At 38.6% G+C, this 20581-nt stretch overlaps 1 protein-coding gene across 1 annotated transcript in view; it reads right to left on the bottom strand.

The window, feature by feature from the left end:
* Positions 1 to 20581, bottom strand: part of LOC124803195 (eyes absent homolog 2) — a 228017-nt gene that overhangs the window by 8010 nt on the left and 199426 nt on the right. Inside the window, exons 8-12 of the mRNA XM_047264376.1 lie at positions 13664 to 13835; positions 11660 to 11922; positions 11432 to 11521; positions 7653 to 7872; positions 1804 to 1918 (exon numbers count right to left, since the gene is read on the bottom strand). Coding sequence (XP_047120332.1) covers positions 1804 to 1918; positions 7653 to 7872; positions 11432 to 11521; positions 11660 to 11922; positions 13664 to 13835 — 860 coding nt within the window. The remainder of the gene's footprint in view (positions 1 to 1803; positions 1919 to 7652; positions 7873 to 11431; positions 11522 to 11659; positions 11923 to 13663; positions 13836 to 20581) is intronic.

The following is a 20581-nucleotide window of genomic DNA, read 5'->3' as shown; positions in this document are numbered from 1 at the left end:
ACTTTTCCCAATGCCCGACAGATTCCAAACCAACAGCCTCCTTCCTAGTCACTACTCCTTTGAAGGCATTACCTACAAACAAACCTGGGGTACGGCTATAGGCACCCACATGGCACCATTCTATGCCAACTTATTCACGGGCCATCTAGAGGAATCCTGCCCAAACACCCAGAGTCCTAAACCCTTCACCTGGTTCATATTCACTGATGACATCTTTGCAATTTGGATCGAGGCTGAGGACACCTATCCACACTCCTCCAGAACCTCCATTTGCTTCACCTGGTCCTACTCAACCCAACAAGGCACCTTCCTAGGTGTTGATGTCCACCTCGAAGATGGCTACATCAGTATCTCCGGCCATATCAAACCTGCTAACCACAAGCAATACCTCCACTTTGACAGTTGCCACCCATTCCATACCAAGAAGTCCCTTCCATATAGCCTAGCCACCCATGGTCATCACATCTGTAGTGACGAGCAGTCCCTCTCAGAATGTACTGAGGGTCTTCAAAAACCGTAATTTTCCTCCCAAAATTGTACAAAAACAAATCTCCTGTGTTTTATCTTTCCAGTCTCCCACCATCTCACAAATTTCAACAGTCCAGCCACAGAGAAGCACTCCCCTCATAACTCAATATCACCCAGGACTGGAACATCTGAATTACATTCTCTGCCAGGGTTTCAACTACCTATCATCATGCCCTGAAATGAGAAATGTCCTGTCCACTATCTTTCTCACTCCTCCCACAATGGTATTCTGCTGTCCACCAAACCTATATAATATACTCATTTGTCCCTACACAGCCCTGCTCCCAACCTCTTACCTCATGGTTCATACCCCTGTAATAGACCTAGATGCAAGACCTGTCCTATACATCCTCCCAACACCACCTACTCTTGCCTGGTCACAAACATCACCTATCCCATCAAATCCAGGGCTATCTGTGAAACCAGTTGTGATCTACAAGCTAAGCTGCAACCACTGTGATGCATTCTATGTGGCCGTGACAACCAACAAGCTGTCTGTCCGCATAAATGGCCACCAACAAACTGTGGCCAAGAAACAAGTGGACCACCCTGTTGTTGAGCGCACTGCCAAACATGACAGCCTTCATTTCAATGACTGTTTCACAGCCAGTGCCATATGGATCCTTGCCACCAATACCAGCTTTTCCGAATTGCGGAGGTGAGAGCTTTCCCTGCAATATATCCTACGTTCCCGTAACCCTGCTGGCCTCAACCTTCGTTAGTCATTGTCCTCTCCCAGCCAGCCCCTTACCTGTTCCCATTCCAGCACTACACAGCCCTCATTCGTCCCTCACACCCAGTCTTTCTACTTCTCTCCTATCCCCTCCCCACCTACATCTTTGATGCCCTTCGCCTAACCTCCCGACTACACATAGCTGCCATACTATTTTTCCACATCCTCCCTGCGCACTCCCCAACAGCAGGTCACTGTCTGCTGCCCCTACCCTACTATCCCTCCCACTCCCCACCCCAGCCTCTTCCTTACCCCCACCCAGTTGCCACTCCCATCATGCACTGGTGCTTCTGCTCGCAGTGTGGCCTCTGTTGCTCGAGACTGCAGTCATGTGAGTGTGAGTTGCATTTGCGTGAGTGTGTATGTGTGTGTTTGTCATCTAATTTTGATGAAGGCCTTACTGGCTGAAAGCTATACTTGTGACAGTCTTTTTGTTGTGGCTATCTACGACTTTGCATCTCCACTATACGGTGAGTAGCAACTATCCTTTTCACAGTATAGGAATAGAATTAACCATTATAAGCTTAATTCCTGCTACTTACCGTGAATTAATTAATGTCAGACATTTGTTGGCTAATGTTAACCAGTTGTCTGTTATGGTTTCAATTTCAGCTCTAAGTTGCAACCATTGTTCACGCTTTGCTGGCCCGAGAAGACCTAAGGAAAAGAAATTCACATACATGAATATGAGAAAGAATAGTTGCAATTTTCAGTAAAGACATTAGAAAGTGTTGGGTAAATAATATCTCAAGTAATAATATGCCACTGCAAAGTAATAAATAATGGAAGGTATAAAAGTAAGAGTTCATCATATAACTGAGGTGTTGAGTGGCTAACATGTGCATAAACAAGACTGGGAACATTGCTAAGCTTTTTGATGATGTCTTCCTTCAGACCTAAGTAGTAAAATAACTCTCAGCTCTGTGATGAGTGGTAACTCTTACTCTTTCAATTTATTCAAGTAAGAATATAATATATGCAATGTCAGTGTGCATTCAACTTTGCACTTCATCAGAAAGGGTAACTGAAGTCACACAGATTGCATTAGGGAAATACAGGGACCATCTTGTAATTTTTTATTATTATTATATATTTCACTGTTAGATTACACAAGTGATGTCATTATTGATTTCAACTTCTTACCAAGTTAGCATTAGATGATCCATTTAAGTAAATACTAGCAAACTAAATCACAAATCCAGTTAGCTTCTATGTACAAAACCATATATACACTAGACTCTCGCCATTCCTGGCACATATAGGTGCTGGATTAGCAGAAGTGCCAGATTATTGAGTGTCTGAAATTTATGTTATTCATTTATCTGTTTTTTTATTTATTTTGAAAGCACAGTGGATATAGTGTACTGTACTTTATTAAACTGAAGCATACAATTTTAAAACATAGAGGATATACTTTATTAAATCCAAAAATACATTAATTTTCAAAGAAAACTTAGTCCTTGACTGTATACTGTACATAACTATACAGCAGTATCACTCACTATGAAACATGTTCCTAATTTATAACTGTCACAATGATGATACGTGATGGTGACATGCTTTATCATGCAACCACTTTACAAGCGTTACATCGGTGCTGCACGTATCTGGTTGTTGCATAATGTACTCCAGGAAGACTTTGGCACCTTCAGTGCAAGCAGTGTGAGAAATCTTCATGCTCTCTCCTCCTGCATTTTCTTCTTCATCACTTTTATCATTACTTTCTTGCACGCTTTTGATTATTTCTTCATCTGTTAAAGTTTGGTCTCTATCACAGTTTTCCTCACTCAGCTACTTAGTAACATCTTCATCATCAATTTCGTCTCCTCCTGGAAGGTTGTGGAACATGTCAGTGTACAAAGTAATTGATAATTTGGAATTGACTGGCTCATTGCTGTCACTCACTACTGGATTCAACTCGGCGTCAATGGATGGCCACAATTTTCTCCAGCTCTTCATTATGGTAGCACTCTCCACTTTATCCCATGCTTTGGCTGCTTGGAAAACAACATCACATATGTTAATTGCTTTCCATGCCTTCAGCATAGTCTCGATAGAGTCATTTTCACTTTCATTCAGCAAGGAGATGAGCTCTTTTCTCACTGCTGGTACAAATGTTTCATGGAACCACCAAAAGAATATTTGTCTGTCCATCCACGTTTTCTTCTAAGCACAATACTGCACTGGTAGAGTATTTATGTCAGCATGTTGAAAACAATGTGGATTTTGGAATTTTCCAGTCACCGTAAGTGGTAGTTTATGACTTCCATTTGCATTACAACGTGCCGTTAATGTTACATGCTGTTTCTGTTGCTTATAACCATGAGCTTCCTTCTCATTCTTGGCAGCTCATGTTTTTGAAGGAAGCATCTTGTAAAAGAGTCCTGTTTCATCAGCATTATACAAGACATCAGCAATTAAATCTTCTTCCTCTATTATCTTCCGTATCTTGTTTACAAACTCATCAGCATCCCTATCGTTAGCTGAGCAGGTTTCCCTGGTGCCTGTCAGCTGCTGAATCAGTGATCATAAGGCCGTTGCAGCATCCCTGAATATGGAAGTTAATAGGAATATAAAAAAAGGGAGGAAGGTTTATCTGTTTAGCAAGAGTAATAGAAGGCAGATTTCAGACTACCTAACAGATCAAAACGAAAATTTCTGTTCCGACACTGACAATGTTGAGTGTTTATGGAAAAAGTTCAAGGCAATCGTAAAATGCGTTTTAGACAGGTACGTGCCGAGTTTAACTGTGAGGGACGGGAAAAACCCACCGTGGTACAACAACAAAGTTAGGAAACTACTGCGAAAACAAAGAGAGCTCCACTCCAAGTTTAAACGCAGCCAAAACCTCTCAGACAAACAGAAGCTAAACGATGTCAAAGTTAGCGTAAGGAGGGCTATGCGTGAAGTGGTTCAGTGAATTCGAAAGTAAAATTCTATGTACCGACTTGACAGAAAATCCTAGGAAGTTCTGGTCTTACGTTAAATCAGTAAGTGGCTCGAAACAGCATATCCAGACACTACGGGATGATGATGGCATTGAAACAAGAGGATGACACGCGTAAAGCTGAAATACTAAACACCTTTTTCCAAAGCTGTTTCACAGAGGAAGACCGCACTGCAGTTCCTTCTCTAAATCCTTGCACAAACGAAAAAATGGCTGACATCGAAATAAGTGTCCAAGGAATAGAAAAGCAACTGGAACCACTCAATAGAGGAAAGTCCACTGGACCTGACGGGATACCAATTCGATTCTACACAGAGTACGCGAAAGAACTTGCCCCCCTTCTAACAGCCGTGTACCGCAAGTCTCTAGAGGAACGGAGGGTTCCAAATGATTGGAAAAGAGCACAGATAGTCCCAGTCTTCAAGAAGGGTCGTCGAGCAGATGCGCAAAACTATAGACCTATATCTCTGACGTCGATCTGTTGTAGAATTTTAGAACATGTTTTTTGCTCGAGTATCATGTCATTTTTGGAAACCCAGAATCTACTATGTAGGAATCAACATGGATTCCGGAAACAGCGATCGTGTGAGACCCAACTCACTTTATTTGTTCATGAGACCCAGAAAATATTAGATACAGGCTCCCAGGTAGATGCTATTTTTCTTGACTTCCGGAAGGCGTTCGATACAGTTCCGCACTGTCGCCTGATAAACAAAGTAAGAGCCTACGGAATATCAGACCAGCTGTGTGGCTGGATTGAAGAGTTTTTAGCAAACAGAACACAGCATGTTGTTATCAATGGAGAGACGTCTACAGACGTTAAAGTAACCTCTGGCGTGCCACAGGGGAGTGTTATGGGACCATTGCTTTTCACAATATATATAAATGACCTAGTAGATAGTGTCGGAAGTTCCATGCGGCTTTTCACGGATGATGCTGTAGTATACAGAGAAGTTGCAGCATTAGAAAATTGTAGCGAAATGCAGGAAGATCTGCAGCGGATAGGCACTTGGTGCAGGGAGCGGCAACTGGTCCTTAACATAGACAAATGTAATGTATTGCGAATACATAGAAAGAAGGATCCTTTATTGTATGATTATATGATAGCGGAACAAACACTGGTAGCAGTTACTTCTGTAAAATATCTGGGAGTATGTGTGCGGAACGATTTGAAGTGGAATGATCATATAAAATTAATTGTTGGTAAGGCGGGTATCAGGTTGAGATTCATTGGGAGAGTGCTTAGAAAATGTAGTCCATCAACACAGGAGGTGGCTTACAAAACACTCGTTTGACCTATACTTGAGTATTGCTCATCAGTGTGGGATCCGTACCAGATCGGTCTGACGGAGGAGATAGAGAAGATCCAAAGAAGAGCGGCACGTTTCGTCACAGGGTTATTTGGTAACCGTGATAGCGTTACGGAGATGTTTAATAAACTCAAGTGGCAGACTCTGCAAGAGAGGCGCTCTGCAGCGCGGTGTAGCTTGCTCGCCAGGTTTCGAGAGGGTGTGTTTCTGGATGAGGTATCGAATATATTGCTTCCCCCTACTTATACCTCCCGAGGAGATCACGAATGTAAAATTAGAGAGATTAGAGCGCGCACGGAGGCTTTCAGTCAGTCGTTCTTCCCGCGAACCATACGCGACTGGAACAGGAAAGGGAGGTAATGACAGTGGCACGTAAAGTGCCCTCCGCCACACACCGTTGGGTGGCTTGCGGAGTATAAATGTAGATGTAGATGTACAATGCCATGTTGTTTTTTCCAGTTTGATAGCCAACCTTCGCTCGTTGGAAACAAGTTCCTACCACCAAGTTTTTTGTTAAATGCAGCTGCTTTTTCCTTTTTAATCAGGCCACTGACTGGAATTCCTTTACTGTGTTGTTGTATGAACCATCTATAAACAGCTACGTCCAGTTCTTCATTCTCACTCTTTCACATAATCTTCCATTTTCCCAACTCACTATCCATTTGTGTTGAGTACTATTGAATAACATCATCTTTCTTCTTGATGTCATAAATAGCTGCTCGTCCAACAATGAACTCAGCAGCAATGGCTTTCTGCAAAGAACCTCGATTTAACTTATCTAAAATTTTGAGTTTCTGCTTGAGGTCTAGTGTAACATGTTTCCTTTTAGAAGACATGATTCTGAACTGTAAAGAAAGCTACAATTTCAAATACAGTATATAAAGAATTGTTTAACTAAGCATTGTTGCACACAATAATTCATTGTGCACATGTTTTTAGATGTGCACCAAATTACTGTGAGGCTGGACTACTGAGGGCCAGATTAGTATGAGTCTAGTGTACTTGAATATGTTACAAAGTGACCCGTCAATTGAGGAGACCTGGAATGATGCCTTTATGGATCTCTTCAACCACAGTTGTTTTATCACAATTATTTTGTACTGGTAATTGTTGACATTTGGAAAGATCAGTCTGGACAAACACAATATCAGAAGTAAATGCAACTATCCAGCAACACGGTGATGTGTTCTCTAACATTTGGGCAATGTCAAAACAGAGTGTCTCTACTGAACTGTCACTGTGTATTTGCTGTGGTTTGTCCAGATTATTCATAAACACTAGTTGCTAACAACATAAAATATATAATTGGTTGATGGGCTGAGTCCATTCATATTCCTACAAAGATATGCTGATCATGAAAAATATGAAAGAAATTGCTGGATACCATTTGTACCAAATTTCTGAAATTTACATACTCTCAATGTGATGGAACAGCTTGAAAATATTTGCTCACAGGCCAATGAAAGCCCATACTTTACTCTCATTAACATTCTGGATAATTTCACTCAATTTCCCCAGCCATAGTGCTCTCTAAGTATGAATTACACTGAACTTTTTGCTTAAAAACTGATACAGGTGATATAGCTCTCAGTGAATACTGCAGTAAATAAAGTTCTGGCAGTATGTAAATACTTAAAGAGCAACGAAGACCATTCACCGAACAGCAGAAGTGTTGCGTCGTCAAAACACACACACACACACACACACACACACACACACACACACACACACACACACACACACAGAGAGAGAGAGAGAGAGAGAGAGAGAGAGAGAGAGAGAGAAAGGGGGGAGGGGAAGAGTATGTTGTGTGTGTGTGTGTGTGTGTGTGTGTGTGTGTGTGTGTGTGTGTCACATGCGCATACTCTGGCTCATCAAAGGATTGCTTCAAAAAGCTAGCAACATTTTTTTTTTTTTTGTTTCTGTCAACGAATCAATGGTTCTGCTATTCAGTGAGTGGTCTGTTTTCTTCATAAAGTAATTTACATTCTCACTGAACACTTATGTTTAAGGAATGAAATTTTAGATCACCATATTTATCACAATCCCCCCACACTTCCAGCCATTTTGGTAACAGCTTCTCAACAATGATAAAATAAATCTAACAAAATACAATATACAAACATACACTCACCTCCAACACTATTGCGATAATTGTTGTACATATCTTTAATCTTTCGATAACGGAATGCTAGCTTACGCATCCAGTCAACACCACCTCGAACACCTGTAGCTAAGCACAGATTGCCGTTGCTGGCTGCTGCATGGAAACCATCAGTTCCAAAGTTGTAAGTGCTAAGATCCTGCCCATTATCATCTGAAGAGACATCATCTATGTGCACCTGATCACAATCCTGAAACATGAATGAAAAGTAATCAACATTGGTTTAAGACATTAAGCTTTTCATTATTTTAGATAATGGTAATATCTTGGGTAAACTATTTGCACTTTAATGCATTTCCATGAAGAAATAATTTTTTATGTTTAAATTAATCATGACAGTTTATTTTTCGTTCTTCACTTTAGCTAGTGAAGGAATTAGGCGAGCCCCTCGTTCTTTTTAATTTGTCAGCTAGAGACTTATTTTATCAGTCCACCTCACTTTCTCTGCTCTGTATGAGGATTTTCTCAATACAAAATTCCGCAAACACAATTTTTAGTTACAATTGCTTGTTTACTTCTTCTTGTAAAGTGTGTGTTTTTTTATCACTTCTACTCAGGTGTATAATATGACATCTGGGCACAATCCAAGCACTCATCTGAAGCAGTGCGGAAAACATAAAAAAATTCAGCTTCACATTTGGTATTTTCATCTGGCTCTATGACCTATTAATTGAGTTATACTCAACATTTTCCACAACAGTTAATAACAACTTATTTGTACTCTTAGGAGCAGCTTAGTCATTGCATGATGTTAATGCACAATGTACATAGTTAATGTACAATGTTTTTATTAACTAGTGCAAGGTCAGAATTCATTTGTCTTGCTTTGTTTTTTTGTATTTATTTATCTACTTTGTATTCCAGTGATCCATCTTTGGAATATATCAAGGGATATGAAATGTGTCTGACAAGTTTGTTTTGGTTATATTCTATGATATTATGTAATAGTACTAAAAATTTCATATTAAGGTATCTACAACTTAGGTTCTATTACAGAAAAATAAAGTACATAATCATGTTTAGATCAAGTTTTAAATATATATGCGCCAAATGTGTGTGAAAGTACCTGAGTGCTATGCATATTCACTTACATGAAATTATTATTTTTACATTAAAATTTCAATTTATTGCTTGATTCTAACAGTAATGTTGATACTCTGATATGTATTTTGAAATATTTACTTTGTGACATTGATATTTGTTGGACAGAATTTCTGTTTATTAATGTAACTGCTGTGCCCTTGACACAGGTGGTACACAGCATTAGACTTCAGAGGGCGACACAGTCCACACAATCTCAGTGTGGTGCCACTCATAGTATGGTCAGTTGTTCCCTAGATGGCACACATACTGGGAATGTTATGTTGATAATCATTATTTCAGATCCATCTAATCACAAATGAATAAATCAAATTTTTCGTGTCATATGCATTTCAGCTTTATTATTTGCAAGGCATCTTCAGTGGCAAATTTCAGAGATCTTGGTCTACCTGGGTTCTTTTTCCTGTTTTACAGCTGTTCTTCTGATTTTTGCCACATTAACTTCTGTTTTCACAGAGCTAAGAAATGATAGTTTGCTTACTTGATGTTATATCGAAGTTCATTTGCTTACTTGATGTTATATCAATGTTCATTTCCTAGTGCTGTGAAAACAAAATTTTGTAGGGCAGAACCAGAAGAAGAGCAGCTATAAAGCAGGGCTGGCCACAGTGGCCGAGTGGTTCTAGGCACTTCAGTCTAGAACCGTACAATTGCAATGGTCACAGATTTGAATCCTCCCTTGGGCATGGATGCGTGTGACATCCTTAAGTTAGTTAGGTTTAAGTAGTTCTAAGTTCTAGGGGACTGATGATCACAGATGTTAAGTCCCAAAGTGCTCAGAGCCATTTGAACTATTTTTGTAAAGCAGGAAAAACAACACATGTAGTCCAGAATCTATGAAACATACTACTTAAGATCCCTTGCAAATGATGAAGGTGATATGTGTGTGAAAAGAAAAATTTGAGTTATTCAGTTATGATTACACAGAACCAAAGTAACAATTATCAACATAATATTACATTCAGCTGAGGATGACAGGACAACAAATAGTTAGCAATGATACCAGTAACTACTTTATGCTTCTGTTACAAGACATTAAGTCCATTCATCCACCGAAAGTTATGTATGCCTCTACACTGTGAGCTGAAACCTGAGATTATCTGATGCAGGTGCCAAATAAATTGCTGTTGCACATTCATATGCTGACACCAAGGCAACACCCAGCCAGTCGCCTGCAGTTCCAGTAGTCTTTGGTTGCCTACAGTGGTTTGATAGCTCTCATCTACAGCCATCAGTTGCCGACCAGTTCTAATCATCAGATGATTAACTCCGAGTGTTGAAGATTGATCAAAGTGATATTCGAAGGGATTATCAGATGGAAGACTGAACTTATGAACTCTCTCATAGCAGTCCAAACTGAACTTCAATAGATTATTTAGGCTTCATCTTCTGTGTTAGGTTAGATTAGATTCAGAACTTTTGCATGAGTACCACACTTTCTCAACAAAGCAAAAGTTGAGTACATTCTATGTACATTGTTTTAATAAACGATTGTTATTGTTTCTCATGTGTTGACACAAGAAATCTGTTTGAGAGAATTGCCCTATGGCATGAACGTTGTAAGCATGCAAGTAGGCCACTTTCCTATGGCCATGGAACTCAGTAGCTGGGGGTTTGCTGCCTATTACCTTTACATTGAACATCTAATTTATTGGTGAATACAACAGAAAATGACTGACTTAGTCCAGAAATACATATTATAAGAAACTGGACTTATTCATTCAACACCTTCTGGTTTGGTAGTATTACTCATTTATTAAGCTGTTTTATTATTATTTTATTCAAATAGAGACTTTTAATAAAATATTGAGGGCTTATGAGTACTAAATCTAGGTTCTAAAGGAAAGAGAGAGATCTGATCCCAGTAACTGATGCCTTGTTATCATTCTGCAGTTGTAAGGAACATGAAATGCGATAACTGATAGTCATAAGCACCAAAGCCAGTCTTGTGCTTCAGAAATATGTGTGTATCTTTTATGCAAGTCTTAGTGTCAAAGAGTGACGGAATTGTCTATGGCAGTGATGACTGATAGCAACATCAGGGGCGGACATCTGATTTCCAAGTTTCCCATCATCATCCACACACCTGAAACATTTACACTTTCCATTCCACCTTGTACCACTGAATGGTTAATTTATGGTATTTCACTAATGTCATTGGTGATTTACTGATCATATTACATTTAAATTTTATGACCATTTTCTCTGCTTATAAGCCTTACAGTGCTTGAATTTGCAAACCTTCCAACATTTCACACATGATAGCATTGATTTTTTTTCAGATTTTATTCTTAATTTGTAAGGGCACATGAGATCATTTGAACCAACACTATTACATAATGGAATGATTCTCTGCTTAATTAATAGAAAGTGCAACAAAAATGTAAAATTAAAAACAAAACACTTAGAAAAATACAAGAGATTTACCATATTTGATACAACAAATAATAATTGCCTGCATATAATTTTAGAAAGTGATCAGTATTAATTGCTGAGCCATTTTCATATACTGTACACAATAGTACAACTACATCTGTTCCCTTATAAATTGCCAATCATGATTGTCTTCAAACTTTCTTGGAATATAAACATTAAAAAAGGATTTAAATGGATTAGATTTACTGCTAAGATGAGTTAGTATACTTTACCTCCACATCATTGAAGAAAAAATGTGTGTCTGCAAGATTGAACACCAGTTCCTCCATTCTGAATCCAAGCTGTGCAACTGTCTGAGCATCCTGTAACAGTAAGTTGTTCATTGTATTTTTGCATGTATACTATGCCTAATTTACAATGTTCAGGACTTTAATCAATTTCAGAACATAGTTCATTTGAGACTATCACTGGACATCTACATGCATTTATCAACAGCTTACCTTGCCATAACGGGAGGCATAAGTGCCAGTGAGAAGAGAGTGGAAAATAATTATGGTTTCATCAAGATCCCAGATGAATACTCTCTCTAAGCTGCTCTCTGGGTTGCTGGGGGAAGGGTTATTCTGTCTTCTCCCTCGACCTCTACTAGACCTAGAGGAACCTTCTCCTCCATTTCCTTCCCTGTTTCTCCGAGACCCATTTGAATCTGTTTTGAGGGGTGATGCTGGCCCGTTTTCTGACAGATGGAAGCTGCCAGGACTCTCTGTAAGACATTAAAATATTACGAATCAAAACACATGTTCAAATGACATGTTACTACCTGATTTGACAGATCTTTTGGCTCTAAGATAGGCACTAGGTTTACTGGAACATTACATCTTTTTATCTAGCTTAAAATAAAATAAAAATATATTTTATAGGTCTTATACATGTGCAGCCCACAGAATTGCAGATGAAAGAATGTCAATAAACAGGGAATACCTCTAGCAAGATCATAGCAATTTTGTCACCATTGTTGTCCAGCTAAACACAGTCTCTAATAGCCACATTGTACCTGAGGTTTTAAACTATACTTATTCCCTTTCAGAATTCACATAGCGATATTATAAGCTAATTTTGTAGAGGAGCTGCAATTTTCAAGAGTCTTTCCAAAAATGTACAGGTTTCCCAACAATAAGATCCATACATCAATTACATTACATATTTTTTTTGTAAATACAGCAAGGGAAGTTCTAGCAGAATTCAAATAGTTTAGGAGTAAAGGAGACCAGTCACCAAACAACACAAGTGTTGAGTAGGTAACAGGCAAACACAAAAGAGAAAGAAAACTTCCTAGCCTTTGGAACAGATCCTTTGTCATGTTACACACACACACAAACACACACACACACACACACACACACACACTCTTGTGCCCCTACATTGTGCAGGCTGGACACAATATCTATATCTGAGTGGTCAGCGTGACTCACTGGTTTGATTCCTGATACTGCCAGGGATTTTTCCGAGGTGAGAGGAGGGAACAGATTGCACACATCCTTGAGATGCCAACTGAGAAGCTACTTAACCAAGTAGTAGCAGCACCAGTTCTGCTACCCCAACAATGGATGGAAAGCCGTGTGCTGATCCACACCCCTCACCCATACCACATCTCGATGATGCCTTAGGCTGAGGATGAGATATGGTCAGCTGAATATGACGCCCTTCTGCGGCCAAAATGGCAGTGTTCATCCTCCTCCTTTTATTCTGTGTGTTGAGCTGGCACAATATAAAGGTGTGTGTGTGTGTGTGTGTGTGTGTGTGTGTGTGTGTGTGTGTACTCTAGCTCAATTTATCAATATTATGAGATATGAGAAGGAAAGTTGCCACTCACCATATAGAGAATAAGCTGAGTTGCTGAATTGCGAAAGTCTTTTTGTTGTGCGTATCTGTGACTCCGCTATATGGTGAGTGGCAACTTTGCTTCTCATAATATTGTTACATTCCATCATGGATTTTCCAGTTTTTGACCTAGGTCAATTTATGCTGTACCAAAACCATACCACATTTTCTTATGCACTTTTGTGCATAAAATTGCATTTGTATGTCTATATTTTGATGTTATTATTTATTAAGTGGACCACAAACACTTGCCAATCATTTTGTATCTATTTTGCAACTCTTCATATACTTAATACATACTCCACAGAAGACAGCACGCTTGATGTTACAACCATTTATGACAATGAAACTTCCTGCAAACCAAGATAATAGCTACTACTTGAAATCCTGTACCTTTCTTCCAGCATAGTGAACTATATCTGTATTAAATCCCATCTAGAGTTCAATAAAACACAGGATTCAAACTAATTACCATTATGGCCTGTATCAACACACAGAAGTATTACTTTAAGCACAAGCAAATGCAATGATTGTTTCAGTTTCAGCAAGGTTTCTGCATCAACTGAAGAAAAAAATATGTATTACACACTCATCAAAATGTAATTTGTATCACATATATTTACCTGTTAAAGTAGGTGTGGCGAGCTGGTAAGTGGAAGTCCCCATGCTCCCAGCACTGCTTGCTGAACTTGAGCTTGACATGTAAGGTGAGTAATTTGGTGAAAAGTAGCTAGTAGGATACTGTACAGTTTGATGGCTTGCATACGAGTTGCCATAAGTGCTGTAATCGAGACTCTGGAAGTAGAAATGAGAATGTTATTTTATTCATAGCTGTAATTTTCAGTAACTGTAGTATATACTTCAGAACAAAATTCAAATATATTTGCAACTGACAATTGAATTTTATTCTGAAATGAGAAATGTATAAGACTGACTTTATTTATTACCCCTTAAAGCTGTAAATGTGAAACATAGAAGCACTGTACAATTAAAACATTAATGATCATTAAAAATTCTCTAATGTGTTGAAGCCATGTCTAAGAACACTCTTCAAAATAAGAGTGAGCCATTGCACTGTAGTGACTACAGCACTATTGAGATCACTTTGCTGACAAATTTCTGATTAAATATTACCTGTATGATGAAATTGTGAATAGTGTGCACACCTATGGCTGATTAGAGAACTTTTTTACACATACGTGTCTTATTATTTGCCTCCCCATTTCCCTCCCCATTTTCCCCTTGACTATTTTCATCTGCATCAGTTTTTGCTACTAGTTGTGATACACACTGTGTACAAATCATTCTCTTGGGCATCCCTCAGCTTGGTGCCACAAGTGGTCACTACTTAATTTGTGTTACTTGGGTCTCAAACCAGTCCTGAACACAACGTACTCATACAGAGAGGGCATCAGTAGAATGAATATGTTACATGACAGCTAACTTCAATGCAGGAATAAAGTAATGCCAGGAGAAAGATCCTGCATTCATTTCAATGTGGGGTGCTGAGTGACTCTGACTGTCCCTTTTGTTTTTCTCAATTCATCGCATCACTTTGTTTCTCTTACATTACTTTTCTGCTTCCATTAAATGTATCATTAACTACAAATGCTCTACATTCATTTACTATTTGTCTTTTGCATGCAACAGACAGTCTGATTATTTCAGACATCACTAGTGTATGCATCATATGATCTCATTCAGTATTACAAAGAGAAGTCACAGTGTCACATCCAATGCATCTAACCAGACACTGAACACACAGACAGGGAATTTCATCAGTGACCAAAACAGACTATATTACAAGTATGTACTTCAGGACAGTGTTCTAACTTTTATATGACTGTATCAGAAAAGATAAATCTTAACATTAATTTAAATCCTTGCAGGTTTCAAGTACGTTTAACAACTAAATTTCATCACGTCAAAATACTATATTCACAGCTAATAGGTATTTTTATTTAGCCTTATGTCCCACAAGCATATTCAAAATCAAAGATCATGCACATAATGTCAGAAATCAGTACTTCCAACAACAGACTTAAGGCAATATGGGATGTAGTGGAGAGAGAGAGACAGGACAACCAGCCACAGAACAAAACAACAGCACTACTGAACTGAATGGAAGGGCTATAAACTATAAGTCACAGATAGCAAATCCATTTAATAATCATTTCTTAAATGTAGTAGCAAGCACAGGGACAAACAGTTTAAGAGAAAAATCACAGCAGTATGTTGAAAATGTAACTTCCATAAAATTCAATCATAGGAATGTATCACCAACTTCTCCTTCAGAAATTAAGAAAACTATATGTTCTTTCAAAAATAAAGGCTCATCTGGTTTTGATGATGTTTCCAAAATAGTACTAAAAATTTGTCCCCATGTAATAAGCCCAGTCTTATCTGAAATATGTAATGCATAACTACCTCAAGGCATTTTTCCAGGGAGACTGAAACATGCCATTGTTAAACCACTCTTTAAGAAAGGTGATAAGACTTTTTTTACTTCTGACATCATTCTCCAAAATTTTTGAGAAGGTGATATATTCTAGAATAGTCTCATATCTTAGCAGCAATAGTATCCTTGGCAAATTCCAGTTTGGTTTCAGAAGGGTTGCTCTACTGAGAATGCAATTTACACCAGGTTTTACAAGCATGAAATAATAAAATAGCGGTGGTTGGTATTTTTTGCAACCTCTCTAAGGCATTTGACTGCATGAATCACAGGATTCTCCTAGATAAATTAACATTTTATGGGATTGATGGTATAGCCAACAAATGGATACTATCATATCTAACCAAAAGAATGCAGGAAGTTGCACTCAGTAATTCATGCAATATAGTCCAGGGACATAATTCTGACTCAGTAGAAATCAGATATGGGGTCCCCAAGGTTCAATCTTAGGTCCACTACTGTTCCTCATCTATGTAAACAATCTGCTGTAGAGTATACAACAATCATTATTAGTTCTTTTTGTAGATGACACTGGTACTGTAATCAATCCAAGCATACATACAGATACAGAAGAGACGGTAAACAAAGTTCTTCAAAGTATCATTGACTGGTTTTCTATGAATCGTATCACCCTTAATTTTAAAAAGATGTAACACATTCAGTTCTGCACACCCAAAGGTATTACACCAATGGCGACTGATGACCTCAGAAGTTAAGTCCCATAGTGCTCAGAGCCATACACCAATGGCAAGTGCAACAAAATTGTGAGGAAATAATAAACAGGGTGGAAACTTTAATAAGAATTCAAACTGGGAAAAAAAATTTGGAACTCTAAAACAACTTAGTTCAACCACAGTGCATATCGAAACATTACTACTCTTGGGGAGAGACAAATTCGTATGCTGACATATTTTCATTCAATAATGTGATATGATTAACTGATCTGGCCTTGTAACATTAACCAAAACAGCCTTGCTGTGCTGGTACTGTGAATGGCTGAATGCAAGGGGACATTACAGCCATAATTTTTCCCGAGGGCATGCAGCTTTACTGTATGGTTAAATGGTGATGGCGTCCTCTTGGGTAAAATAGTCCCCCATTCGGATCTCCGGGTGGGGACTACTCAGGAGGACATAGTTATCAGGAGAAAGAAACGCGTTATATGGATCGGAGTGTGGAATGCCAGATCCCTTAATCGGGCAGGTAGGTCAGAATATTTAAAAAGGGAAATGGATAGGTTAAAGCTGGATATAGTGGGAATTAGTGAAGTTCGGTGGCAGGAGGAACAAGACTTTTGGTCAGGTGAATACAAGGTTATAAATACAAAATCAAATAGAGTAATGCAGGAGTAGGTTTAATAATGAGTAAAAAAATAGGAGTGCGGGTCAACTACTACAAACAGCATAGTGAACGCATTATTGTGGCCAAGATAGACACAAAGCCCACACCTACTACAGTAGTACAAGTTTATATGCCAAGTAGCTCTGCAGATGATGAAGAAATTGATGAAATGAATGATGAGATAAAAGAAATTAGTCAGGTAGTGAAAGGAGACGATAATTTAATAGTCATGGGTGACTGGAATTCAATAGTAGGAAAAGGGAGAGAAGGAAACATAGTAGATGAATATGGATTGGGGCTAAGAAATGAAAGAGGAAGCCGCCTGGTAGAATTTTTCACAGAGCATAACTTAATCATAGCTAACACTTGGTTCAAGAATCATAAAAGAAGGTTGTATACATGGAAGAACCCTGCAGATACTAGAAGGTTTCAGATAGATTATATAATGGTAAGACAGAGATTTAGGAACCAGGTTTTAAATTGTAAGACATTTCCAGGGGCAGATGTGGACACTGACCACAATCTATTGGCTATGAACTGTAGATTAAAACTGAAGAAACTGCAAAAAGGTGGGAATTTAAGGAGATGGGGCCTGGATAAACTGACTAAACCAGAGGTTGTACAGAGTTTCAGGGAGAGCATAAGGGAACAATTGACAGGAATGGGGGAAAGAAATACAGTAGAAGAAGAATGGGTAGCTTTGAGGGATGAAGTAGTGAAGGCAGCAGAGGATCAAGTAGGTAAAAAGACGAGGGCTAATAGAAATCCTTGGGTAACAGAAGAAATATTGAATTTAATTGATGAAAGGAGAAAATATAAAACTGCAGTAAATGAAGCAGGCAAAAAGGAATACAAACGTCTCAAAAATGAGATCGACAGGAAGTGCAAAATGGCTAAGCAGGCATGGCTAGAGGACAAAGGTAAGGATGTAGACGCTTATCTCAGTAGGGGTAAGATAGATACTGCCTACAGGAAAATTAAAGAGACCTTTGGAGAAACGAGAACCAATTGTATGAATATCTAGAGCTCAGATGAAAACCCAGTTCTAAGCAAAGAAGAGAAAGCAGAAAGGTGGAAGGAGTATATAGAGGGTCTATACAAGGGCAATGTACTGGAGGGTAATATAATGGAAATGGAAGAGGATGTAGATGAAGATGAAATGAGAGATATGATACTGCGTAAGGAGCCGGCCGTGATGGTCTAGTGGTTCTAGGCACGCAGTCCAGAACCGCACGAATGCTACGGTCGCAGGTTTGAATCCTGCCTCGGGCATGGATGTGTGTAATGTCCTTAGGTTAGTTAGGTTTAAGTAGTTCTAAGTTCTAGGGGACTGATAACCACAGTAGTTAAGTCCCATAGTGCTCAGAGCCATTTGAACCATTTGATACTGCATAAGGAGTTTGACAGAGCACTGAAAGATCTGAGTCTTAACAAGGCTCTGGGAGTAGACAACATTCCATTAGAACTACTGACAGCCTTGGGAGAGCCAGTCCTGACAAAACTCTACCACCTGGTGAGCAAGATGTATGAGGCAGGCAAAATACCCTCAGACTTCAAGAAGAATATAGTAATTCCAATCCCAAAGAAAGCAGGTGTTGACAGATGTGAAAATTACCGAACTATCAGTTGAATAAGTCACAGCCGTAAAATACTAATGTGAAATCTTTACAGATGAATGGAAAAACTGGTAGATACCGACTTCGGGGAAGATCAGTTTGGATTCCGTAGAAATATTGGAACACGTGAGGCAATACTGACCCTACGACTTATCTTAGAAGAAAGATTAAGGAAAGGCAAACCTACATTCCTAGCATTTGTAGACTTAGAGAAAGCTTTTGACAATGTTGACTGGAATACTCTCTTTCAAATTCTAAAGGTGGCAGGGGTAAAATACAGGGAGCAAAAGGCTATTTACAATTTGTACAGAAACCAGATGGCAGTTATAAGAGTCGTGGGGCATGAAAGGGAAGCAGTGGTTGGGAAGGGAGTGAGACAAGAAGAAGGGATCGGTTGGTAGGACATGTTCTGAGGCATCAAGGGATCACCAATTTAGTATTGGAGGGCAGCGTGGAGGGTTAAAATCGTAGAGGGAGACCAAGAGAAGAATTGTTATTAATGTAATGTGCAGAAGGTGGTGGGTAGGAATTACTAACTCACATCTGTATATCTTTTTTCTTTTAGTAAAAATGTTCAGAATATAACTGTAAGTATGAATTAATTTGTGATGTGAATGTATAATGACTCATTCCACATGATTACAATCTATCATGCAAAATGATCCATGGAACATGTTACTAACTAACAAATTTTATGGAACATTGGTACTACATTTTATTTGGCTTCTTCAATCTTTTTGTCACTGAATAAGTATTTTTCAACTTTACTTTGTCTTATCATCTTGTTTCTTTTATCCTTCTTCTTCTTGTTCTTGTTCTTCTTCTTCTTCTTCCTCTTCTTCTTTTTGCTTTCACCATTTCTTTGAATGCATCTTTTAAGAAGTATTGTCTTCTTAGCCAGAGTACTAGCCAGTTTTTAAATCACCTTATTACATCTTGCAGAATTTCTTTTCTTCCAGCAACATTTTATCACTTACTCATTTGTAATTCTTTCTGTCCAACTTACCCTCTGTAAATTCCTAAATGCTCATGTCTCAAAGCTTCTAATCAATTTTTGTATTCCTTCTTCTTCAGCCATACTTTTGCCCCACACAAAACCATGCTATACACAAATCATTTGGCCTTTTTATAAATTGTAGGTTCAATTTTATTTATAGCAGCTCCATCTTTCTGTTAATTGTTTGCTTGGTCACCATAATTATGATTATTATTACTTAACTAACATGTCAAATCTTCCTTGGCTAAAGAACCTAAATATGCATGAGGTGTGAGAGATATTTTATTTACCAAACTTTTTATTTTTTTCAAACAAAAATATTGTCCCCTTCAATGTAATTCCATTCAGCAGCTATACACTGTTGCAGATGTTGTTCCCAGCCTTGGTAGCAGCACTGAAAGGCTTCAACTGGGAGATCCTTCACCATGTTCGTCACATTATTTTGAGTGGGCTTAAGAGTCCCAAATGATGTCCTTTTAAGATATTTTTCAATTTTGGGAAAATAAAGAAAATCACAAGGACTCAGATCAGGTGAATTAGGGGACTGTGGAAAAAAAGGAATACCTTTTGAGGTCAAAAATTCCATGATGGAAGTGACCATGTGACATAGGACGTTGTCGTGATGCAGCATCCACTTGTCTGCCTAGTCTGGTCTCACTTGGTTAACCCTTCCCCTGAACCTTTCAAGGACATCTTTTTAAAACACTTGGGTGACACTTTGTCCTAGAGGAAAATCTCACAAGGGCATGCACATGTTTGACATTTTTGTCAGTTTGTGAAGGTCTCCCTGAGCAATGTTCACCTTAAGTGTGTTCTCAGCCTTCCAAAAATGAGTTGTGCCTGTGAAAAACTTGTGTTCTTGATAAGGAGTGTTTCTCGTAGGCCTGTTTCAGCTTTTCATAGGTCAAACTCATGGATTCATGAAGTTTAACACAAAATTTGGTGGCCTAATGTTGCTCTAAATTCTGTTGTTACATTTTTGTAACACACAACAAAAGCACGATCTTTGAATGTAGCTGAAACCTGGACTGAGCATATGGAAAGGATGGACACACTGGTCTAAACAAGCAGAACCACTACAGTGTTGTCAGATAACTCGTACGGTTGTCAGTCTCATTACTTTTTTAAACAC

This window comes from Schistocerca piceifrons, chromosome 6, assembly GCF_021461385.2.
Source record: "Schistocerca piceifrons isolate TAMUIC-IGC-003096 chromosome 6, iqSchPice1.1, whole genome shotgun sequence".
NCBI lineage: Eukaryota > Metazoa > Arthropoda > Insecta > Orthoptera > Acrididae > Schistocerca > Schistocerca piceifrons.
This window is presented reverse-complemented; position numbering and strand designations above follow the sequence as displayed.